This window comes from Rutidosis leptorrhynchoides, chromosome 2, assembly GCF_046630445.1.
Source record: "Rutidosis leptorrhynchoides isolate AG116_Rl617_1_P2 chromosome 2, CSIRO_AGI_Rlap_v1, whole genome shotgun sequence".
NCBI lineage: Eukaryota > Viridiplantae > Streptophyta > Magnoliopsida > Asterales > Asteraceae > Rutidosis > Rutidosis leptorrhynchoides.
Window position 1 is genome coordinate 57,553,726 of NC_092334.1, and position 24,314 is coordinate 57,578,039.

The following is a 24,314-nucleotide window of genomic DNA, read 5'->3' on the forward strand; positions in this document are numbered from 1 at the left end:
TAGAAATAAATAAATTAGATTGAAATATATGTTTCTAAAACTTAAAATCATACATTTTTTTTTTCTTTTTTGCAGTGGACGGTCTAAAGTGATAAAATATCAACTTTTCATAACTTTAAAACAACTAATAATTTCAAGATACTCGTACTGAAATGCGGACATCAGCTATTAACCAACTCGTTTAAAATAATGTTAGTTTCGTTTTTCTTTTGGATTTTGCTAATGACAACACATCACTTTTGGGTTGTTATTAACATATACAAAACACCTGTACAATTCTATATCCGCCTCAAAAAATTCAAAGTTAACCACCATTTATAACACTTTGTCCTCATGTCGTTAATAAAATCATTTTTTTATATGTTTTAGAAGTTTTAGAGATATTTTGATGTTTTTTATACTTTGGAAGGGTCAGTTTGGTATTTGGCAAAAAAACTACTAGATTCCTTAGTTTGTAAGCTTCTACGTATTATCGGTACATTGAAGATGCATCTAGGGTTTAAATTAAGTCCATAAGTCGCCACTCTATGAATCATTCCAAAGCCCTTTTATCTCACCAACCATATTGATATTAATAATGTTCATCCAAAAACCCTTCGGCCATGATATTTGATTTTTTATTTATGGATTCAAATTCAAATGATAAAGTTATAGAGTTACAGTGATTTGTGTGGTAGTGGACAGGTTAACAAAAGGTGTGCACTTTGGTGTGTTAAAATACAATGCAAATTTAGAATAATATGGAATTAGTAAATGTATATGGGTAAAATATCTAGATATTAATATGTATAAGAAAATATCTAGATATTAGAATATGAGAGAAAAATCTAGAAATTGAAATGTAAAAGAAAAATCTAGATATTTGTAGGTTGTAGAAATATCTAGATATTTATATATCATGGAAATATCTAGGTTCTAGAATGTTCCATGGAGTAGTATAAATATGGGAGGAGATTTCATTTGTGTTGTGTGAAGTTGTGAGAGTGAAATAAGAAGTGAGTTGTGAAGAAGAGAAGAAGAGTGTGAGTTAGCGAAAGTAGAGAAGATAAAGCTTGTAAGTAATATTGTAATTGTAATTTAATATAAGTGTTTTTGTTAAGTTTCCCGATCAAGCCTTAGTTTGTGTTTAAGTTCTTAGTGCACTTTTGTTGTTCTTATTATATGGTCGGCTCTGCCGCCTAAGTAATACATGGTCGGTTATACCGCCTAAAGATATATGGTCGACACTGTCGCCTAAGTACATTGTGCACTAAGGATTTATAAAATTAAAGGCTAACCAACGTCAAAGTGTTGGTGTAGTGAGTCTAGTATAGTCTAGATCCTCTATAGTGGTGTGTTGGGCTCGTCGAAGCTTCCAACAATTGGTATCAGAGCGGGTCGTTCGGGACCATTTCTAGTGGAGGAAATCGGTAAACGTTGGACGTTTACATCGGCTTGTTTTCACCAAGGCTCTAAGGAAGATTCTGTCGGAGCACAGTTAGGAACTGTGAAAGCTCATCGGTCAGGGACCAAGCTTATTGGACGTTAGACGTCATGATGGCAGATCTTGCAAGTACGAGCAGTGGAATCAAGAGTCTCAATAACCACAACTATGGTTATTGGCGGACTTGCATAGAATCCTACCTACAAGGACAGGATTTATGGGAAATAGTTGCTGGCAGTGACACAACGCCTCCACCTTAAGAAAATGCTGAAGCCTTGAGAAAATGGAACAATCGAGGAGTGACACAAGGCCGGGAAGGCTTTATTTATATTGAAGACTACAATCGAGGAGGATCTATTGGAGCACATCCGTGACGAGAAAACACCAAAGGCAGCTTGGGAAACTTTTGAAAAATTATTTTCAAAGAAGAATGAAGCACGCCTCCAGCTCTTGGAAAATGAGCTCGCGGGTATCTCACAAGGAAGTCTGTCTATTTCTCAGTATTTCACCAAGGTGAAATCAATTTGCCGTGAGATATCTCAACTTGCTCCTGAAGAGAAAGTGAGTGATGCAAGGATGAAGAGAATTATCATCCACGGCTTAAGATCCGAGTATAATGGATTTATAGCCGCTGTGAGAGGATGGCCTACTCAACCATCATTAATAGAGCTGGAGAATCTATTGACAAATCAAGAGGCATTAGCCAAGCAGATGAATGAAGTAACCGTAAAAGACGGAGAAGATGCACTCTTCACCAATAAAAAGAAAGCAACATCTCGAAGACAAGAGGCGATGAAAGAAAGTAAGACATATGGGTGGAAGGGTCACCCAAAATCAAAAGGCAACGCTTCAGGGGGAGCTCAACAAGGAAGAAGAGATCATCGCCAACAATACGGGGAAAATGATAAGAGAAAGAATGGTGAATGCTTCAATTGTGGCAAGAAGGGTCATTTTGCTCGAGAATGTAGATTCCCCAGAAGGCGAACTTTCGAAGGAAATGTGGCCGCCGCAAGAGATGAGAAGAAAGAGGTCACATTCGAAGCAACCATTAATGAGGAAACATGGGATGCAGAAGCAGGACTCTCCGTTGAAGCTGACATGGATGATCAATCTCTTGCAGCAACCTTAAAGTCAAAAATAAACTACAAAGATGATTGGATCATTGATTCTGGGTGCTCAAATCATATGACCAATGATGAGACGAAGCTGCAAGAAATGGAGGATTACAAAGGAAAGAGAGTCGTGTTGACAACCGACAATTCAAGGTTGTCTATTTCTCACATTGGAAAGACAATAATTCCAAATGAAGGCGACTCTCATAAGCTCCAACTCAAGAAGGTGTATCTTGTCCCTGGCCTAAAGAAGAATTTACTGTCAGTACCACAATTGACAGCAGAAGGGAACTATGTGCTCTTTGGACCAGAAGATGTGTCCGTATTTAAGAGAGTAAAGGTGGTTGGCAATCCAGTTATGCATGGAAGAAGAATAGAATCGGTCTATGTATTATCTGCTGAAACAGCTTATGTGGATAAGACTCGAAAAAATGAGACGGCTGATCTTTGGCATGAACGTCTTGGGCATGTGGGCTACAACAAGTTAAAGGAGATGATGGTAAAACGCATAGTAAATGGGCTTCCTCAAATTGATATCCGAACAGATACAATATGTGCTGGATGTCAATTTGGCAAAGCTCACCAATTGCCATTCAAGGAGTCAGCGCATCAGTCCAAGACACCACTAGAGCTCATACACTCAGATGTTTTCGGCCCAGTGAAACAAACATCACTTGGAGGTATGAAATATATGGTGACATTCATTGATGACTTCTCAAGATATGTGTGGGTTTACTTCATGAAGGAGAAGTCGGAGACTTTTCTGAAGTTTAAAGAGTTCAAGAACAAGGTAGAAAGTGAGCTCAATACTAAGATTCGATGCTTACGCACAGATAATGGAGGAGAATATTTATCAACCGAGTTCAATATCTATCTTAAGAAGCACAAAATCAGAAGGCAATTAACTTGCCCTAATACTCCACAACAGAATGGAGTGGCAGAACGTAAGAATCATCTTGCTGAAACCTGTCGAAGTATGCTTTATGGTAAGAATGTACCAGGAAAATTTTGGGCCGAATGTATGAGGACGGCTTCATACGTGATTAACAGACTCCCACAAACAAAGTTGGGATATATTTCACCATATGAAAGATTATGGAAGATCAAGCCAACCGTCAACCATCTCAAGGTTTTTGGATGTGTTTGCTACGTCTTCGTGCCAGAACATCTACGAAGCAAATTTGATAAGAAGGCAATTCGATGCATTTTTGTCGGTTATGATGAATCAAGACAAGGATGGAGATGTTGTGATCCAAATACTGGAAAGTGCCATACTTCAAGAAATGTGGTATTTGATGAAGCGTCTTCATGGTGGTCACCTCAAAAGATAGAGCTTCCAGAATCTCATGGATTAGAAGAAGGTCCAGAAGAAAAAGAAGAGCCTAAAGAGCAGATATTGGATCTAATAAAAGAAGGAGAAGAGTCGTACTCTAAGGAAAAGAGTCCATGGAATACTGGTGTACATCAATCTATATCCGAGGAGGTTCGTCCAAGCCAAAAGGAAGCCGAGGAGCATGTGCAAGAATTACGGAGATCAACAAGGCCGAGGCAACCTAATCCGAGGTATGCCAATGCTGCTCATGTGGATGAATTAATACATATTGAGCCTTCCACTTATGAAGAAGCAGCACAAAGTCAAGAATGGCAGAAAGCGATGGAAGAAGAAATTAATGCACTAAAAGAAAACCAGACATGGAGTTTAGTTCCAAAGCCAAAAGATGTAAAACCAATATCTTGTAAATGGGTTTACAAGGTGAAGACTCGATCAGATGGCTCCATTGAAAGGTATAAAGCTCGACTTGTTGCTAGAGGTTTTTCTCAACAATATGGGCTGGATTATGAAGAAACGTTTAGTCCAGTGGCGAAGATCACAACAATTCGAGCTCTACTAGCTTTAGCCGCTAGCAAATCTTGGAAGCTGTGGCAGATGGATGTCAAGAACGCTTTCTTACATGGAGAACTTGACAAAGAAATTTATATGGAGCAACCAAGAGGCTTTGAGAACAAGTCCCATCCTGACCATGTCTGCAAATTAAAGAAAGCACTATACGGCTTGAAGCAGGCTCCAAGAGCTTGGTACGGGAAGATTGGCGAGTTTTTAGTAAAAAAGTGGTTTCACAGTTGCTCCTTCAGATTCTAGTTTATTTGTGAAACAAGATCAAGGAAAACTAGCCATAGTGCTAGTATATGTGGATGACTTAATCATCACGGGAGATCACTATGAGGAGATTCAAAGAACAAGAGAGAATATGTCTATCAGATTTCATATGAAGGAGCTTGGAGAACTCAAACATTTTCTTGGACTCGAAATAGAGCAGAAAAGAGAAGGATTATTTCTGGGACAACAGAAATATGCGCGAGATCTTTTACAAAAGTACGGAATGCTTAATTGCAAACCTATCTCAACTCCGATGGATCCGAATACAAAACTACGAGCAGATGAAGGAAAAAGTCTTCAAGATGTTACCATGTATCGAAAGATGGTCGGAAGTCTTATTTATCTCACACTAAGCCGGCCAGACATATCTTATGCAGTTGGAGTGGTTAGTCGATACATGAGCAATCCGAAGAAGCCTCACCTTGATGTTGTACGACGCATCTTAAGGTATGTTAAAGGCACTATTAACTTTGGCATTTTGTACAAGAAAACAAAAGAATGTCACGTGACTGGATATTGTGACGCCGATTACGCTGGAGACTATGATACACGACGGTCAACAACTGGATACATGTTTAGTCTTGGATCAGGAGTAATATCATGGTGCAGCAAGAGACAACCAACAGTATCCTTGTCAATCACTGAAGCAGAATATCGATCGGCATCGTCAAGCAACACAAGAAATTACATGGTTGAAACAACTAATGGAAGATCTTCATCAATCAACAGACTATCAAGTAGAGCTTTTCTGCGATAACCTATCAGCTATACGTCTAGCAGAGAATCCAGTCTTTCACGCAAGAACAAAACATATAGAAGTACACTATCACTATGTTCGCGAGAAGGTCCTTGAAGGGGAGATCAAGATGGTGCCAACAAAGACAGATGAACAGGTAGCAGATATATTCACCAAGAGCCTAAGTAAACCGAAGTTTACAAAATTCAGAGAAGCACTTGGAATGGTCTGCAAGACATCGTTGGAAGAAAATTTGCATTGAGGGGGAGTGTTAAAATACAATGCAAATTTAGAATAATATGGAATTAGTAAATGTATATGGGTAAAATATCTAGATATTAATATGTATAAGAAAATATCTAGATATTAGAATATGAGAGAAAAATCTAGAAATTGAAATGTAAAAGAAAAATCTAGATATTTGTAGGTTGTAGAAATATCTAGATATTTATATATCCATGGAAATATCTAGGTTCTAGAATGTTCCATGGAGTAGTATAAATATGGGAGGAGATTTCATTTGTGTTGTGTGAAGTTGTGAGAGTGAAATAAGAAGTGAGTTGTGAAGAAGAGAAGAAGAGTGTGAGTTAGCGAAAGTAGAGAAGATAAAGCTTGTAAGTAATATTGTAATTGTAATTTAATATAAGTGTTTTTGTTAAGTTTCCCGATCAAGCCTTAGTTTGTGTTTAAGTTCTTAGTGCACTTTTGTTGTTCTTATTATATGGTCGGCTCTGCCGCCTAAGTAATACATGGTCGATTATACCGCCTAAAGATATATGGTCGACACTGTCGCCTAAGTACATTGTGCACTAAGGATTTATAAAATTAAAGGCTAACCAACGTCAAAGTGTTGGTGTAGTGAGTCTAGTATAGTCTAGATCCTCTATAGTGGTGTGTTGTGCTCGTCGAAGCTTCCAACATGGTGGATTGAGTGCATATTACTCTGCTGTTACAGTTGCAAATTTGATGTTTGAGATGGGGTACAAATTGCATGGCATGCCCAAATCTGTGGTATCTGATATGGATAAGGTGAATGTGAGCAAATTCTGGACAAAGTTATGCAAAGTCACTAAAACGAAGTTGAGGATGTCATCTTCTTATCATCCTCAACAAATGGAAAGACAGAGGTTATTAATAGATGTTTAGAACAATATTTGAGGAGTTTTGTGGCTGATGTTCCTAAACAATGGTACAAATTCTTATCTCTGGCTGAATTTCAATATAATACAGCTATACATTCTGCAACTGGTATAAGCCCATTTGAGGCTATGTATGGTAAGGCCCCACGAGTGATTTCAGATTATTTACAAGATAATGTTACCGTTGAAGCATTACACTTGGTACTTCAGAACGGGCTTGAAAAAATCGAGAAAATTAAGTAGGAGATATTTTGGTCCCTATAAAGTGATACAAAAGATTGGCGCAGTTGCTTATAAACTGCAATTGCCAGAATATTCTAAAATTTATCCCGTGTTTCATGTTTGGTTATTAAAGAAATTTAGAGGAGATGAGCAGACTGTCTTTTCTGTGTTCCAGTTCCATTGCCCGAATCAGATAATATGAGTGGTCCAGTGTTGTGGCCTCAACATATGTTGGAGAGGAGACAAATTTTAAGAGAAGGAAAGTTGATTGACCAAGTGTTAGTTAAATGGGAGTTATTACCCATGGAAGAAGCTACTTAGATAGATGCAGAGGATTTCAAAACAATGGAGGTCAATAGGAACCATGAGGACATGGTTAGTTTGGAAGGAGAAGATGATGATACAGTCAAAGGCAAAGTTAACTCTGAACTCAACAATAAAGTCAACTCGAGCAGATCTCAACGTTTGAAGATACCACCAAGGAGACTAGACTACTACAAGATGGCTAAGAAGTGAATAAGTCGATTACTAGTAGTTAAATCTGTTTAGTTTGTTGGTAATTGTTTGTTAATAGGACACGTGTCAGGTAGTAATCAAAATAGTTGTTAGGATTGAACGGCTAGCGATCAAGGTTAGTTGTATTAATACAAATTGTACTGATGCAATATTCATTCAAACAATAAACTCAATTTCAATTCAAAGGAGATTGTGCCTATCTCGAATAAGGCATATCAAATAACTTACTAAGTATTAACAGAAATTGCTCAAGGGTAATACGATTGACCCATTGTTACCAAGATAAATTTTTAACTTAATTCAGGCATTCATCATAATATTAGTTTAAATTATGCTGAATCACACACGATGGTTTCTAATTGAATATATGATGCTTAAATTTCGATATATAATTACATCAGTATACCCAATTAGCAAAATCCCAATTTCAATATTAACATAAACCCTAACATCGTATAAAAATTAAGAATTTACCTTAATTACATTGTGATCCTTGACAGTCACAAGTATCCATCATGAATTCACGATACGCCTTGAAACGTGTACTCAATTTGGTCGCTGTTCGTTTATATGAAAATCTAATGTAGCAAAAATCATATCATACTCAGGTCCCTTTACTTTCTTTTTACCCCTATAGACTTTTTAACACTGACCTTTCAACCAATCAACCAATTATATAATAGGAGTAATACATAGTACAGTAATAAGTATGAGTTATTATGAGTAGTACAATATGTATCATGTTCAAATTTTTGGTGATTCTCATCAGTGGTTACTCGCCATCAATTGTTTCTAGGCATTTACAATTTTCAAGTGCTTCTTTGGGTTCAAGTTGTACATTGTCGTCGGGTCGACTAGTCTCACTTGTTATTGTTAGTAGTTTATTTGTGTATTGTTGGTATTGTTGCAAGTTTTAGCCTCAAGCTTGTTAATTTACGGTTGTTCACGTAGATCGTTAGATCTATTCACACATGTCGGTAGGATATGTCAACTATAACTTTGGTTTGATCCTTAGATGTTTTTTTTAGCTGGAAAAATTGTTCAAACTTTTGGTGGATCTACTCACAGGTTTGTTTGGATTTCCAAGGATGTTTGGTTACGAGAGTTTCTATTTTGTTTTCTGGTAGAGGTTTCGAACGGGTGTTTGAGTGTTTCTTTGGTCTATGATGACTTTTCTAAGGGTTTACCTCTTGCGAGGATGCGGTGCAGGCTTCGAGTTTTACGGATACAATGCCTGTGAGGAGTGTTGGTGGAGCTGGGAGTCGCTTAGTGAGCTTTGATTTGGGCCTGGAGTTTTTTTTATCTGATGTTGGTTGTAGTGGACTTTTGTTTCACTTGTGAGTTTTGGCTTCTATGTTAGCTTAGCATTTACACTTTTACTGCTTGTTAGTAGATCTTGTATTGTTGGTTTGTTTGTCGATTTGTTTGGATTGCTTATGAGGCTGTCAATGTGTGTTGTTCATGTAAAACGTCTTGTTTGTTCAAATAGTCGTATATATTTATATATTTTAAGTTACTAGATTTTTATGTATACATAGCATAGCATATTCATAGCTTTATGTTGGTTGCTCTATATATGTAAGCATTCTAGTGATCAGCAATGCATCATGATATTTCTCAACATGTGTCATAGTTTATCAATGCAGCATGACAATCAATCAAGGCCTTCCTTTTCGAAATCAGCTATCATAATGTTTATTTTACTATATCTTGAAGCTAGTAACTTAACACAACATTCGCTGCCAGCCTGCCAGTATATGATTTTGGTTCATTACCCTTATAATACTAAAAGACCACCAGAATTATCTCGTTCACTTCCCAACAACAATTAATACGCCAACATGTGCCACCTCATCCAAATATTTACAATCGCACCCCTTCCAAAATTCAAATACTAACTTCTTCAAGGGCCAAAAATATAACTTTTAAGGTGTTAAAAGTTAAATTTATTATTTACTATTTAACTAAAAAAAACCCCACAAAAACCACCGTATTCTTTCACGAGCCTTAACTTCCTATTCTCCACGAGATATTTTTCAACGCCATCACCATTAAGCTCGAAATAATTTTACAAACAAAACGCAACTAACCACACTCGAAATGGACGTTTTTTCAAAAAACGCTAACCATTTCGGTCTACCTTATATACACATCTAATAAATAACTCAACATAATTATATCATATGCATAGGTTGAGCAACTGCTAACTTCACGAGCCTATATAGGAAAAGACCTGAGTTCCAGCCCTTCCGTCCCCTTTTCCCCAACAATGTTTTCCCTCAGTTCTCGCTCGACATTACTTTTATAAAAGATCTTAACAATGCAACGACTATTACGTATCCTAGGTACTAACCACGTATATACAATATACCCGCAGCAACGCGCGGACGGAAATTTTTCTAGTTAATACATAAAAGCACAAAGCCTGAAGATTAAGAAAAATCAAACAAACAAGTTTTCTGTAGAATGTATGTGACCAACAAATCATTATATTAGAAGCAAGCTAAGCTAACATCACCTCATAAATCGTTGAGTTGACCACAAAACGTTTGACTTTGGACCATAAATCTTTACTATTCTCTACCACTTTTTACCACCTGGAAGAGGGCGGTTGTCATACTGAGCACATTTTTCAATTCACCGTTAATTTGTATTAATATACAAATATAATAACTAATTTATCAATCAAATAAAAATCTGCATTTAAAAGAAAACCTGCAGCCAAGCACCAGAAACTGCTTCTATATATTCAACGGTAGTACTGTTGTAAGTTCTCAATGAGATGCGGAATATATTGAAAACATGCAAGTGCAAACAACAATTCATGGTTCTGAACAGAAAAAAACTAATGAGTTCAGCATTAAACTTGCCTTTTGCCCTGTTTTAAACTTTTTATGATTTCCTTTTAGCAATATCCAGATTAACCATTAACCATTAACCATTAATATTATAATGCAACTTAAATATTAAAAGACAAGAGTGAGTAATAACAAACAATATTGAAATTTATAATACTGAAAACAATTTAGTAAATAATCAAATAAGATGAGCAAATTCTATATATGGAGAAGACCAATTTAGTTTAAACATATCAGTATGTGGTGATTTCTCAAGACAACATCTTTGAGATCTCTCTGTCTTCTTCTTCTCCATTTAATCATCCCTTCTACGAGTTGCTTCCATGAGCGACTGTCTTCAATGGACGACACCTTGACATACTTAGGATGGCAAATTGAAATAAACACATCAAAGAGTGATGAGTGGTCCCACATATGCGAAATTGGAAATCTATCAAATGATATCTCCTCAACATTCGTAGCTGAAGGAAACTTGACTCTTGTTTTGATATCATAAACATTTATGTTACGTAGCATTGCAACTGTTGTTTAGACCATTTGTTTGGTTTTGGCAACAACTGTTGACCATTTGTGTCACATTTGAAGTAACATTATGCAATTAAAATTTAAGCCAAAATGCAGTAATAGTAAATGCATTAACATTAAGCCTTAGTGCAGTAAAAAAAAATGCAGTAACAATTTAAGGAAAAATGCAGTAACAGTTTAAACCAAAATGCAGTAAATTTAAACAAAAATGCAGTAACAAAAATGCATTTTGACGTAATAGGTAAAAAAAAAAGATACCATTGATGGAATTTGACATACTTTTGAGAAACATGTTCTACATTTTAACAAGTTCATAAACCCATTTTATGAAGATAAAGTGAGCGGAAGCATGCAAGTATCATGTTATATATCAACCATTTTAAAAGACAAATTCCATAAATATATCAAGTCTTGAAAAATATGTGAAATTGTTGTAGCAACCAAACACATACACAAAACCATACAAGCATGCAAAATAAAAGTCCACAATCATGCCAAAGTGGTAAGCACTTGTTTAGCCAAAACAAGTGTTACCTAAAGGGTTAAACAAGTAAGAGATTTTAAACAAAATCTCCCACTTAATTTTGTAATTAATCTTGTAATTTTTTGATGTAATTTATTCTACTTGGTTTGTAAAATAGAATAGGTTGTTATTTCATTTTCTAGAAAAGAATTGTATTAGGATATAATTTTGTAAAGAGAAAATGAAGATTCATGAAGAAGATTACAAGATGGAACTTTGAAGATAGTGTGCCCCTTCCATCATTCATGTACCATTACTAGACAGAGCTTTTGACTTGATACGTAGTAAGAAGATGGTAACATCACTAGCATGTAGTGATGTAACATTGTAACCGGTTTTGCCCCTTCAATCACCATCCATATATTTATATCCATGTATTATTTATAGGAATAGTTTTGTTCTATGGAGAATGCCTAGCTACCAATGTAGTTTAAACACAGCAGTATAACCATACGGATCGCAACTTAATCCCTCAAGAGAACTTATATAATAAATAATTGAAAATAATACTAAGAAACGGTGATGTGATACATAATCTTAAATTCACTTTCACTTAATACAAATAATAATTACAACTATTAACTAATAGGTAATAAAAGAAAAGGGGGATGATTCTTACACACACTTTTTTGATCCTCACACACCTATTTTAACATTTTACTCTTCTAATAATATTCAATTGGTGTGTGAGGATCAAAAAAGTGTGTGTGAGAATCATCCCCCGACAAAAGAAAAGGCTGTTTGCCCCTTGATCATTCATGTACATCACTAGCATGTAACATTGTAACCGGTTTTGTCCCATCGATCAACATCCATCCATGTATTATTTATAGGAATAGTTTTGTTCAATGGAGAATACCTAGCTACCAGTTTAGTTTAAACACAGCAGTATAACCATAAGGATCACACCTTAATACCTCAATAAAATTTATTGGACCATCTTTCATTCCATTGCTATCGTTTTTTATTTCAACATCTTTAAGGTCGCTCCAGCCACTTGTCCATTTAATCATTGCTTCCACGACTAGCTTCCAGTTTAGTTTAAACGTACCACTAAAATAAGTATAGAGATCACAACTTAATCCATATCCCTCAACAGAACTACTACTTATTGGAGCATTTTTCAGAGTTTCCCATCTTCCATTTCTATCGTTTTTCATTTCAACATCTTTAAGGTCGCTTCGGCTTCTTGTCCATTTGATCATCGCTTCTTCGACTAGCTTCAAGGAGTGATTGTCCTGAATGGACGACACTTTCACATACTTGGGATGACAAATCGAAATAAACGCATCAAAGGGTGATGATGAGTGATCCCATAGATCCTTACTTGAAAAATTTTTAAATGTTATCTCCTCGACATTAGTAGCCGGTTTAAGATTAAGGTTTATGTTATAAGGCACTACATAATCATCAGGCATGTTTATAACTTCAATCTTAACCTTGCTCGATATATTGAATGCTTCCCAGATCCGGGTAAAGAAGGACGACGTAGAATATGTGCAGCTCAGCCTCAGCTTCAGTATTATTTCAATTTCCTTGAGAGCACTGGTTGGAAACGAGAGAATAGGCATTTTAAATCCCTCGTACCGGAAAAATAGTAACCTTGAAGGGCAAATGAACTTTAATGAAGCGTAATCACGATTGACATAACTGTCTTCCGTCCATACGAGTTTGAGTCTTTTCAAAGAAGTACAAGTGATTTCCATACAAGTCAACCAACAACATTCCATGTCAATGGTTAAACTTTCGAGAAAAGGAAATACTGAGTTGATGGTGTCAAGAAGTGTGCGGTTCATTATCACCTTGCTTAAACATAGGTGTCTCACACTTGCAAAAGAATCCGAGTTAGCAGCTAATCCATACTCTAGTCCCCTACAGCGTTCACTGAAACCGAACCCCGCACTCACCCATGGCTTTGACATGTAAGCAAACGAGCAAAGACATGGGACGTCATCAATTTCCAACTTGATATCTTCTCGTGGTGGAACTATTTTTAAATCTCGAAGAAAGCGGAGTCTTCTAACCTTGATTGTATCCAAAATATTGAGAAATCTAACGTTTATCACCTCAAGTAAGGTACATGTAGAGAATAGGTTATCAAGTACATCTTGACTTATGTACACTTTAACCAACTCCAACACTCGTAAAGACACACAATTGGTAACAGCTGGAGGAACCCATAATATGACATGACTGGAAAAAAAGTTAGGATCCACCTTTACACTAAGCGTACTAAGGTAATTATGACGGGAGATCAACATGGCTTCCAGCCATTTAGTCCTTATATAAGACCGACTGGTCGTATCACATGAGATCCTAAGGCTAGGGCTGGTAGACCAAGCATACAGCCATAACTTAGATAACACCATGGTACGGGCAGCTTCTCTTGCAGGTAAAAAAGATTGTACCATCTGGATTAACTCCACCACTTCTAACGGCACCATTACCAACCAATCCAATAGCTGTTTCTCTTAAATCAAATATTTATTCAAATCTTTACCTTTAAGATTAATTAACAAAAGATTAATTAATTAAGAGTTCATGTAAGCAATTTTACCTTTAAACTTCTTACTGCACGTACAACTTCTGTCCTTGACTACCGAATTGAATGGCAGGAAGCCTTATATATACAATAATATATATATAATTAGCACAGATTCATACTTAATCAATTTGCTGAGGTGAAGGCGTTAGAAATGGGCTGATCTTGGTGGCTGAGGTGGGGTTGGATAAACTGGGTATATCTCATCTACAATTTGCTGACGACACTATATTTTTTTGGTAAGTGGAGTAAGAGAAACGTGTCGAACGTGCAGAAAACTCTGATACGTTTTGAGAAAGTTTCTGGACTTAAAATAAACATGACCAAAAGCAGTTTACGTGGGGTGGGGGTTGCTCAGTCTGATATTGAACATCTTGCTCTAAGGATTGGCTGTGGGGTGGGCAAACTACCTGTTAATTATCTAGGCATGCCTATTGGTGATATGTGTAAGTTGAGTGGTTGGAAGACAGTGGTTGATAAATTCACGAAGAGGTTATCGGAATGGAAGGCGCGTACGATGTCATATGGGGGCGATTAACCCTTATACAATCGGTTCTTAGTAGCCTTCAATTTTATTTCTTCGCGTTATTCCGTGCTCCCTCAGGTGATATTAATCTTCTCGAGAAATTGCGTCGTAAGTTTTTTTGGGGCGGGACGGGTAGTGACTCAAAATTGTCGTGGGTTAAATGGGAATCGATCCTTGTTTCATATGGGGCGGGCGGGTTAAATATTGGGTCCCTCAAGGCTAAAAATTGGGCTTTGGTGGGAATATGGTGGTGGCGCTTTCGTACCGAAAGTACCGCACTATGGGTTAAGGTCATCAAAAGCATTTATGGGCGGGACGGGGATTGAGGTCTACTAATTCTACTACTACGTGCAGATCTAATTCGGTTTGGAGCAACATTATCAAACTTGGGAAAGATGTGCTCAACATTGGACTAGACTTTAACTTGTTGTTCGAGAAAAAGCTTGGCGATGGTGGGGACACATTCTTCTGGGAGGACGTCTGGGTTGGTGGTACGCGTTTAAAAGAAAGATTTCTTCGACTATATCAGTTGGAAGTCAATCAAAATGTGATGGTGAAGGATAGAGTAACAGTTGATAATGGCTCTTGGTCTTTTTCGTGGCATTTGATGAGGAGCATTAGAGGTAGATTAGTCGGTGAGTTAGAGGAACTAACCTCACTGATCCAAGGGATTAAGGGCTTCGACAATAGGGGTGGGTCGTGTGTGTGCAAGCTGGACAACAGTGGGGTGTATCGGACGAAGGTAATGGCCTACACAATCGACGATCTTATCTTGGCAGGTTATGTTTCCAACTCTGGTACACTACACAACAATTTAATACCGCAAAAGGTAGGCATATTCATATGGTGGGTTCTCAAGGGACGTATAGCGGTAAGAACGGAATTAGACAAACGTGGTGTAGATCTCGGGTCCGTTTTATGCCCCCTATGCAGCGAGGTACCTGAATCTGTCGAGCACGCCTTACTTTCTTGCAAATGTGTTCAAGAAATCTGGAATGGGATGTATAAATGGTGGGGCCGGAGTGCTCCTAGCGTCGTGAATATTCTTAATATGTTCTCGGGGGATGGAGGTGGCGGGTTTGCGGGTGTGGCAAAAGCGATTTGGCAGGCGGTCGAGTGGGTCACGGGTATTATATTTGGAATAACAGAAACCAAAAAACTTTTCACAAAGATTCATGGGCTACTCCGAAAATCGTTAGTGAAATCGAAGTAAAGACGTTCGAATGGGTTAATAACCGGTTAAAGCATAAACTGCTAGATTGGCAAAGGTGGTTGTTAGACCCGATGAGTAATTTCGATCCTGGATAGGGTGGCAACGTAGTTTTGACGGATGCTATCATAAGACTTCGAGTTCCTTAAATCATACTTGTATATATTCTCATGTTTGGGCTGTTTTTTTATATATTAGGCCTACTGTTATCGATCAAAAGTGTGAATGTATAGTGTGAGTTATGTGTAGAATGTGGGGGTTATGTGCAGACTCTTTGTGCAGCCCTTGCATTCCTTCTTTGTAATTCTTTCATGCAATGTTATATATCGCTTGTTTGCCTTTCAAAAAAAAAAAAAAAAAAAAAAAAAAAAAAAAAAAAAAAAAAAAAAAAACTTGTAATATCCATCAAGATATTACAAGAGAAGAGATTGACCCTCTTAACCACCCTCGGTCAAGTATAATCCTGAACGCATTTGAACGTTAATTGGGATCGATCGCTTATACATTCTAAGCTATGCACTCAAGATTAAAAGACTTGATCAAATTGCGTTATCCGTGAGACTTATCCGATTAACGTACCAGTTTCGACCCATTTAGTACTTATCAAAACACTTCACATTTGAATATTTGATCTTACAAGTATTATGGGAACGTTTATAAACTTACGTCAGATTCTGTAACATATATACACCAATTAATATTATTTCTTTATTTAAGGGATTCTTCAACCCGGTTGGTCACTTTCGATTCAAGTAGTAACTTCAACCCACTTTCATTTTGTTCCATCCCATCACTGTAATACAAATCTAATAACGTATACTGAGTTGATGCATAATCTCTAGTTCTACGTTTATTATTTGTATACACTCAATCATGTGATAACATTTTATATTGTGACTATCGAATCTTTATGTGTTGCGTTTATATTTAATCAATAGTTAAACTGCAAACACAGTCGACCTAGTTAGTTCACTCACTCGACTGACTGAGTCCACACAGTCGACCGACTGTCTTAGACAGTCGACCGACTGTGTCTGATGGCAGTATATATACGGGTTTAGACCTCCATTGTGAGGTTACTCATTCTATCAACCCTAATCCGTGTGTTTTCGTTCCAGTCGATTCCCAAGTCCAATACCACCAAATGTTAGGAGTCGTTCAAATCTAGATTTTCATTCTAAGTTTGACCTATTTGACACCGATACGACCCGTTATTCGATTAAACCTTGTTTTAGAGTTTTCCGCCTCTAGATCGAGTTACAAACGATTCAAGATCCTTAATCTATTCGTCTACATACTGTATTAGAGTTATAAAGCTCAAACAATGGACTTTTGACCAATTCTAGTCTTCTTATCATTTCAACACTTTAATCAACTTATAACAAGGTCTTATCAATCAATTTCATTATATTTTAACTCCTAATAACTTACCAAGTATTAACAGATGTTGCTCAAGGGTTGATTGACACATTTTACAACGTTACCAAAAAAATATTTTTAACCAAATACAGGCATTCATCATAATATTAGTTTAAATTATGCTGAATCACACACGATGGTTTCTAATTGAATATATGATGCTTAAATTTCAATAGATAATTACATCAGCATACCCAATTAGCAAAATCCCAATTTCAATATTAACATAAACCCTAACATCGTATAAAAATTAAGAATTTACCTTAATTACATTGAGATCCTTGACAGTCACAAGTATCCATCATGAATTCACGATACGCCTTGAAACGTGTACTCAATTTGGTCGCTGTTCGTGTATATGAAAATCTAATGAAGCAAAAAACATCTCCGATAGTAATTTCCTTGATTTAATTTGCTGGCCAAACTTTTTGGTAATGAGCAGAAAAGGTCCCTTTACTTTCTTTTTACCCCTTTAGACTTTTTAACACTGACCTTTCAACCAATTATATAATATGAGTAATACATACATAGTACAGTAATGTTTGTTTGTTTTTGGGTGTAATGGTTTGTCTAAGTGGGTTAGTTATTGTATGTCAACCCAGCTTGTTCCCTGTTGTAAGTTCCAATTTTCACTTTTTGCGTGAAAAATGGTTATTAATATATTTTCCTGCTTTTTTCCAAAAAATAAAATAAAATTAGTATGAGTTATTATGAGTAGTACAATATGTATCATGTTCAAATTTTTGGAGATTTTCATCAGTGGTTACTCGCCATCAATTGTTTCTAGGCGTTTACAATTTTCAGGTGCTTCTTTGGGCTCAAGTTGTGTATTGTCGTCGGGTCGACTAGTCTCACTTGTTATTGTTAGTAGTTTGTTTGTGTATTGTTGGTATTGTTGCAAGTTTTAGCCTCAAGTTTGTTAATCTAAGGTTGTTCACCTAGATCGTTAGATCTATTCACACCAGTCGGTAGGATATGTCAACTGTAACTTTGGCTTCTTGTCCATTTGATCATCGCTTCTTTGACTAGCTTCAAGGAGTGACTGTCTTGAATGGACGACACTTTGACATACTTGGGATGACAAATCGAAATAAACGCATCAAAGGGTGATGATGAGTGATCCCATAGATCCTTACTTGAAATTTTTTTAAATGTTATCTCCTCGACATTAGTAGCCGGTTTAAGATTAAGGTTTATGTTACAAGGCACTACATAATCATCAGGCATGTTTATAACTTCAATCTTAACCTTGCTCGATATGTTGAATGCTTCCCAGATCCGGGTAAAGAAGGACGACGTAGAATATGTGCAGCTCAGCCTCAGCTTCAGTATTATTTCAATTTCCTTGAGAGCACTGGTTGGAAACGAGAGAATAGGCATTTTAAATCCCTCGTACCGGAAAAATAGTAACCTTGAAGGGCAAATGAACTTTAATGAAGCGTAATCACGATTGACATAACTGTCTTCCATCCATACGAGGTTGAGTCTTTTCAAAGAAGTACAAGTGATTTCCATACAAGTCAACCAACAACATTCCATGTCAATGGTTAAACTTTCGAGAAAAGGAAATACTGAGTTGATGGTGTCAAGAAGTGTGCGGTTCATTATCACCTTGCTTAAACATAGGTGTCTCACACTTGCAAAAGAATCCGAATTAGCAGCTAATCCATACTCTAGTCACCTAGAGCGTTCACTGAAACCGAACCCGCACTCACCCATGGCTTTGACATGTAAGCAAACGAGCAAAGACTTGGGACGTCATCAATTTCCAACTTGATATCTTCTCGTAGTGGAACTATTTTTAAATCTCGAAGACAGCGGAGTCTTCTAATCTTGATTGTATCTAAAATATTGAGAAATCTAACGTTTATCACCTCAAGTAAAGTACAGGTAGAGAATAGGTTATCAAGTACATCTTGACTTATGTACACCTTAACCAACTCCAATACTCGTAAAGACACACAATTAGTAACAGCTGGAGGAACCCATAATATGACATGAAGGGAAAAAAAGTTAGGATCCACCTTTACACTAAGCGTACTAAGGTAATTATGACGGGAGATCAACATGGCTTCCAGCCATTTAGTCCTTATATAAGACCGACTGGTCGTATCACATGAGATCCTAAGGCTAGGGCTGGTAGACCAAGCATACAGCCATAACTTAGACAACACCATGGTACGGGCAGCTTCTCTTGCAGGTAAAAAAGATTGTACCATCTGGATTAACTCCACCACTTCTAACGGCACCATTACCAACCAATCCAATAGCTGTTTCTCTTAAATCAAATATTCATTCAAATCTTTACCTTTAAGATTAATTAACAGAAGATTAATTAACAAAAGATTAATTAATTAAGAGTTCATGTAAGCAATTTTACCTTTAAACTTCTTACTGCACGTACAACTTCTGTCCTTGACTACCGAATTGAATGACAGGAAGCCTTATATATACAATAATACATATACATATATAATTAGCACAGGTTCATATTTAATCAAACGTAATTGTTAGGAAGAGGGGATCGCCTGGACGTTGGGAGATATAAATTTGAGAGAAAAACAACTCTATTACTCACAAGAATAGATTTACAGAGTATTACAAAACTCTTACAAAAAAAAACTCTCAAAAACTCACACACACTCTCTAGGTTGTGATTACACTTCTCTGAGTGATTTAGGATGATTTACAATGAAAGTTTGCATCTCTATTTATAGCAAAAATTCTATGGCGGTGAATGGTTTGAACGAAGAAGGTTGGCGGAAGTTGGCGGCCGTCATCGTGTTCAAGTTTGCTACTTCCGTATGAGTTGTTCAAAGCTGAAAACGTTGAACATCTAGATGGCAGCTGGAACAGAGTCATCTAGATGACGGCTGGAAACCATCAATTCTCCCCCTCCAGCCGAATCCACGAACATTCCAATTATGTCTCTGCATAACTTCAACTTTTCTCGAGTCACCACCTTTGTTAACATATCCGCAGGATTCTCCTTTGTATGGATCTTCACTAGTCTCAACAGTTGTCGATTAATTACCTCGCGTATCCAATGATAGCGAATATCAATATGTTTTGTACGGGAATGGTACATGGAGTTCTTGCTCAAATTTATAGCACTTTGACTGTCACAATATACCTTGTACTCCTTTTGCTTGATTCCAAATTCTTGAAGATAACGCTTTAACCACAACATTTTTTTTCAGCTTCTGCGGCAGCAATATACTCTGCTTCAGTTGTGGATAATGCAACACACCTCTGTAGTCTTGACTGCCATGAAACAGCTCCCCCTGCAAAAGTGTAAATGAATCCTGAAGTAGATTTCCTACTATCAAGATCTCCGGCCATATCCGCATCTGTATAGCCTTCCAAGATTGGATCAGCTCCCCCGTAACAAAGACATAGATTCTTTGTACCTTTAAGATATCTGAGAATCCATTTTACCGCCTTCCAATGCTCTTTCCCGGGGTTCGAGAGAAAACGACTCACTGTTCCCACTGCGTGAGCAATATCGGGCCTTGTACACACCATTGCATACATCAAACTTCCAACTGCTGAAGAATATGGTACTGAAGACATCTCCCCGATCTCTTCCTTGGATGAGGGACAAGAACTCTTGCTTAACTTGAAATGGTTAGCTAATGGAATGCTAACAGGTTTGGCATTGTTCATATTGAAACGTGAAAGCACTCGTTCAATATATTTCTCCTGAGATAGCCATAACCTTTTATTCTTTCTGTCTCGGGTTATTTGCATTCCCAAAATCTGTTGAGCCTGTCCTAAGTCTTTCATGTCAAAAGACTTAGAGAGTTCCTTCTTCAGCTGGTTGATCTTCGTTGCGTCTTTTCCTATGATCAAAATATCGTCTACATAAAGTAGAAGAGCAACGAAATCTCCTTCAGAAAACTTCTGAATGTAGACACACTCGTCTGCTGCAGTTTTCTTGTACCCGTGACTCACCATGCACGAGTCAAACTTCTTGTACCACTGCCTAGGTGCCTGCTTTAAACCGTACAAACTTTTCTTCAGCTTGCTTACGAGATTATCTCCTGAAACCTCAAAACCTTCTGGCTGCTCCATGTAAATTTCTTCATGTAAATCTCCATGAAGAAAAGCTGTCTTTACATCCATCTGTTCAAGCTCCAAGTTCATACTTGCGACCAATCCAAGTATGACTCTAATTGAAGTCATCTTGACTACTGGTGAAAATATCTCGTCAAAATCAATCCCTTTCTTCTGTTGGAATCCTTTGACTACAAGTCGTGCTTTGTATTTCACCACTTTTCCACTACCATCCTTTTTCAGCTTGAACACCCATTTATTTTTCAGTGCCTTCTTCCCGCGTGGAAGTTCTACAATCTCATAAGTTTGATTTTTCTGCAGAGAATCCATTATGTTGAGGGGTACGTGGGACCGTCTTCTCATGTCGGATGCCATATGATCTGCAATAGGCATCGAACTGTCTGGAAGAGTATTCACCGCCGTTGTCGGATCGAAGACACTTTAACTTCTTTCCTGTCTCACGTTCTACCATGACATGGAACTGTTTGAAGTAATCGAACACCTGGTCCTTCATCCGCAAGATATATACCCACACCTTTCGAAAAGCATCATCGATAAACGTTAGAAAGTATCGGTTGCCGCCAATTGATTCAACCTCTAAGGGACCGCAAACATCAGAGTGTACCAGACTGAGTAACTCTGATCTTCTCGTTGAAGAGGAATTAAACGAGACTCTATGTTGCTTACCAAACAGACAATGATTGCAAGGATCTAGTGCAGCGTCCTTGTCTACATTGATAAGCTCCTTCTTTATTAGGGTAGACAACCCTTTCTCACTCATGTGACCGAGTCTCTGGTGCCATAAATTTTGTGAAGCCTCCTTTTCTGCAACATTAATGCTGTCTGTGCAGATCTTCACATGAGTCTTGTACAGTGTGCCACAAATGTGTCCTCGAGCGACTATCATAGCGCCTCTTGACAATTTCCATGTGCCTCTACTGAAATGACTATCATAGCCCTGTTTATCGAGAGCTACTCCGGAAAGTAGATTCAGCCGAAGATCTGGCACATGGCGGACATCCTTCAGAGTGATTGTGCTCCCGGAACTTGTCTTTATCTTGACATCACCAATTCCGACAATCTCAGCAGAACTGGAATTTCCCATCTTCACAACTCCAAAGTCACCAGCTTTGTATGTTGTGAAGTATTCCTTATATGGAGTCACGTGGTAGGAAGCTGCAGTATCTACCACCCATTCTGTTTCTTCTCGTGAGACGTGAAGGCATGTCTCATCATGGGTTGAACAATAAGCTACATCACCAGAGATAGTCACTAATGTTTCTCCACCCTTATTCTTCGGCTGTGAACTGCTTTGACCTTGTTCTTCCTTTAATCTATAGCAGTTCTTCTTCATATGTCCCTCTAATCCACAATGATGGCATTTATATGTTCGTTTTCTGCCATCAGCTGACCTGCCCCTGCTCTTGCTTCTGCCTCTCCATTTATTTTTGCTACTCATTCGCTGTCTCCCCCGATTCTCTGTGACAAAGGCATGGGTCTGATCTGTGCCCATGTCTTTTCTCCTTGCCTTTTCACTGAATAGGGCATCCTTGACCATTGACATGGTAAGTTTGCCATTCGGGGCTGAGTTGCTGAGTGTTACTACCAGCGTTTCCCACTATCGGGAAGGGAACTAAGTAGCAGTAGCGCCTGAACTTCATCGCCAAGCGGCATCTCTACAGACGATAACTGGTTGACCAAGCTCTGGAACTCACTGGTATGCTCGGCAACTGAAGTTCCACTTTTGAGCTTCATGTTGACTAAACGCCTCATCAGCAGGGCTTTATTCCGAGCAGTCTTGGCCTGGTACATGTCCTCCAACTTTTTCCAGAGGACATATGCGTCTGTCTCTTGTGCAACATGGTGGAAGATACTATGATCAATCCATTGACGGATCTGACCAATAGTTTTTCGGTTTGATTTCTTCCACTCTTTCTCTTTGGCAGAATCAGGGTTTATACCCTTCAATTCAATAGGATCGAACAAATCCTTACAGCTGAGGAGATCTTCCATTCGAGGTTTCCACAGCGTGTAGTTTGTGGCTGTGAGCATAATCATAGCTCCGAAAGATGATGTTGACTTTTCTGTGGACATTATCACCTTACAAATAATTTTTCAACACAAACGGGGTTGAATTGTAGAAAACGGAGATCACCGTTACGTCCGGAACGGTTGAAAATGGTGGAATAGACAATTCGCGGCTTAAATTCCACTTACGGGGCAAAATTATAATTTTTATAAACTTCAGGGACCAAGAATGAAATTCTGAAAATTTCAGGGACCAAATTGTAAAATTTTAGAATTGTTACAGTACCGCTACAGTACCGCTACATTACTGCTACAGTGACTTGCTACAGTGACTCCAGCTGCTACAGTGAATTGCTACAGTGATCGTCTTCTCCGGCAAAAATTCCGGCACCGGTCGTCTTCTCCGGCGAGATTCCGGCGAGTTAACCAAACTTTGACCGCGTTTTCTGGGCTCGTTATAACTCCGTTTAAGTCGCCGTTTTTTGCGTTGGACTCGGTTCTACGAGACGAATCCAATGGTACACTCAAAATTGAATTTTGAGAAAACTTCCGAAAACCCAAAAACTTAACCAACGTCTCTAACCAAGCTCTGATACCACTTGTTAGGAAGAGGGGATCGCCTGGACGTTGGGAGATATAAATTTGAGAGAAAAACAACTCTATTTACTCACAAGAATAGATTTACAGAGTATTACAGTAATAAGCATGAATCGTAATCAATCCTAATCGTAATCGTATTCGTATTTATCATAATCGTATTCATTTTTATCTTATTATTCAGTTGAGATTAATGAATCGGTCAAACATGTCTAAAATTTTTAATTAACATAATATAATAAATATCTATCTATACATCTATACATATATACATGTTTATACTTTAATATTAGATAATGTTAGTATTGATATTTGTATAATAAAATTAAAATGAAAACCTATTAATTCAAACTTTTATAATTTATAATAATGTACAAATAGATAGATACATAAAAAAAAAAATTACGCTGCCTAAGAGATTGAAAAAATCAACCTATTAATTAGGGGATTGCTAAAATAGGATTTATTCAATAAAAAAAAATACAATCGCTCACTTGAACAAAAAACTAAAAACACGTAGTATTTTTTCGAAAAGCAGTATATTAAATCACGAAAGGGGCCATAAAGGGGCCATAATGGGTGGCCAGGCCCATACACAAGCACGAGAATAGAATGTAGCAGTAGTATTACAGCAGATTATTACATGAATACAAAATAGAGCAAGTTGCAGAGGGAGCAACAATAAACCTAGCCAAAAACAAAGTTAAACTAAACAAGACCAAGG

At 37.5% G+C, this 24,314-nt stretch overlaps 1 protein-coding gene across 2 annotated transcripts; it reads right to left on the reverse strand.

Moving 5' to 3' along the window:
- Nucleotides 1-11,944: 11,944 nt before the first annotated feature.
- LOC139890889 (uncharacterized) lies at nucleotides 11,945-17,274 on the reverse strand. 2 transcript variants are annotated; one of them, XM_071873816.1, is made up of 2 exons: nucleotides 17,172-17,274; nucleotides 11,945-13,712 (listed from the first exon to the last, which is right to left on the reverse strand). In XM_071873816.1, the coding sequence occupies exon 2, from the start codon at nucleotides 13,654-13,656 to the stop codon at nucleotides 12,076-12,078; it is 1,581 nt and encodes a 526-aa protein (XP_071729917.1). In that variant the 5' UTR covers nucleotides 13,657-13,712; nucleotides 17,172-17,274; the 3' UTR covers nucleotides 11,945-12,075. The 2 variants fall into 2 exon arrangements, with proteins under 2 accessions (XP_071729917.1, XP_071729916.1); XM_071873815.1 differs by having other exon boundaries at nucleotides 11,945-13,832; nucleotides 17,172-17,267.
- Nucleotides 17,275-24,314: the final 7,040 nt, after the last annotated feature.

What these genes read in the sequence shown, in the direction of transcription:
- LOC139890889 (XM_071873816.1), bottom strand. Translation starts at nt 13,656, where the DNA reads ATGGTGCCGTTAGAAGTGGTGGAGTTAATCCAGATGGTACAATCTTTT.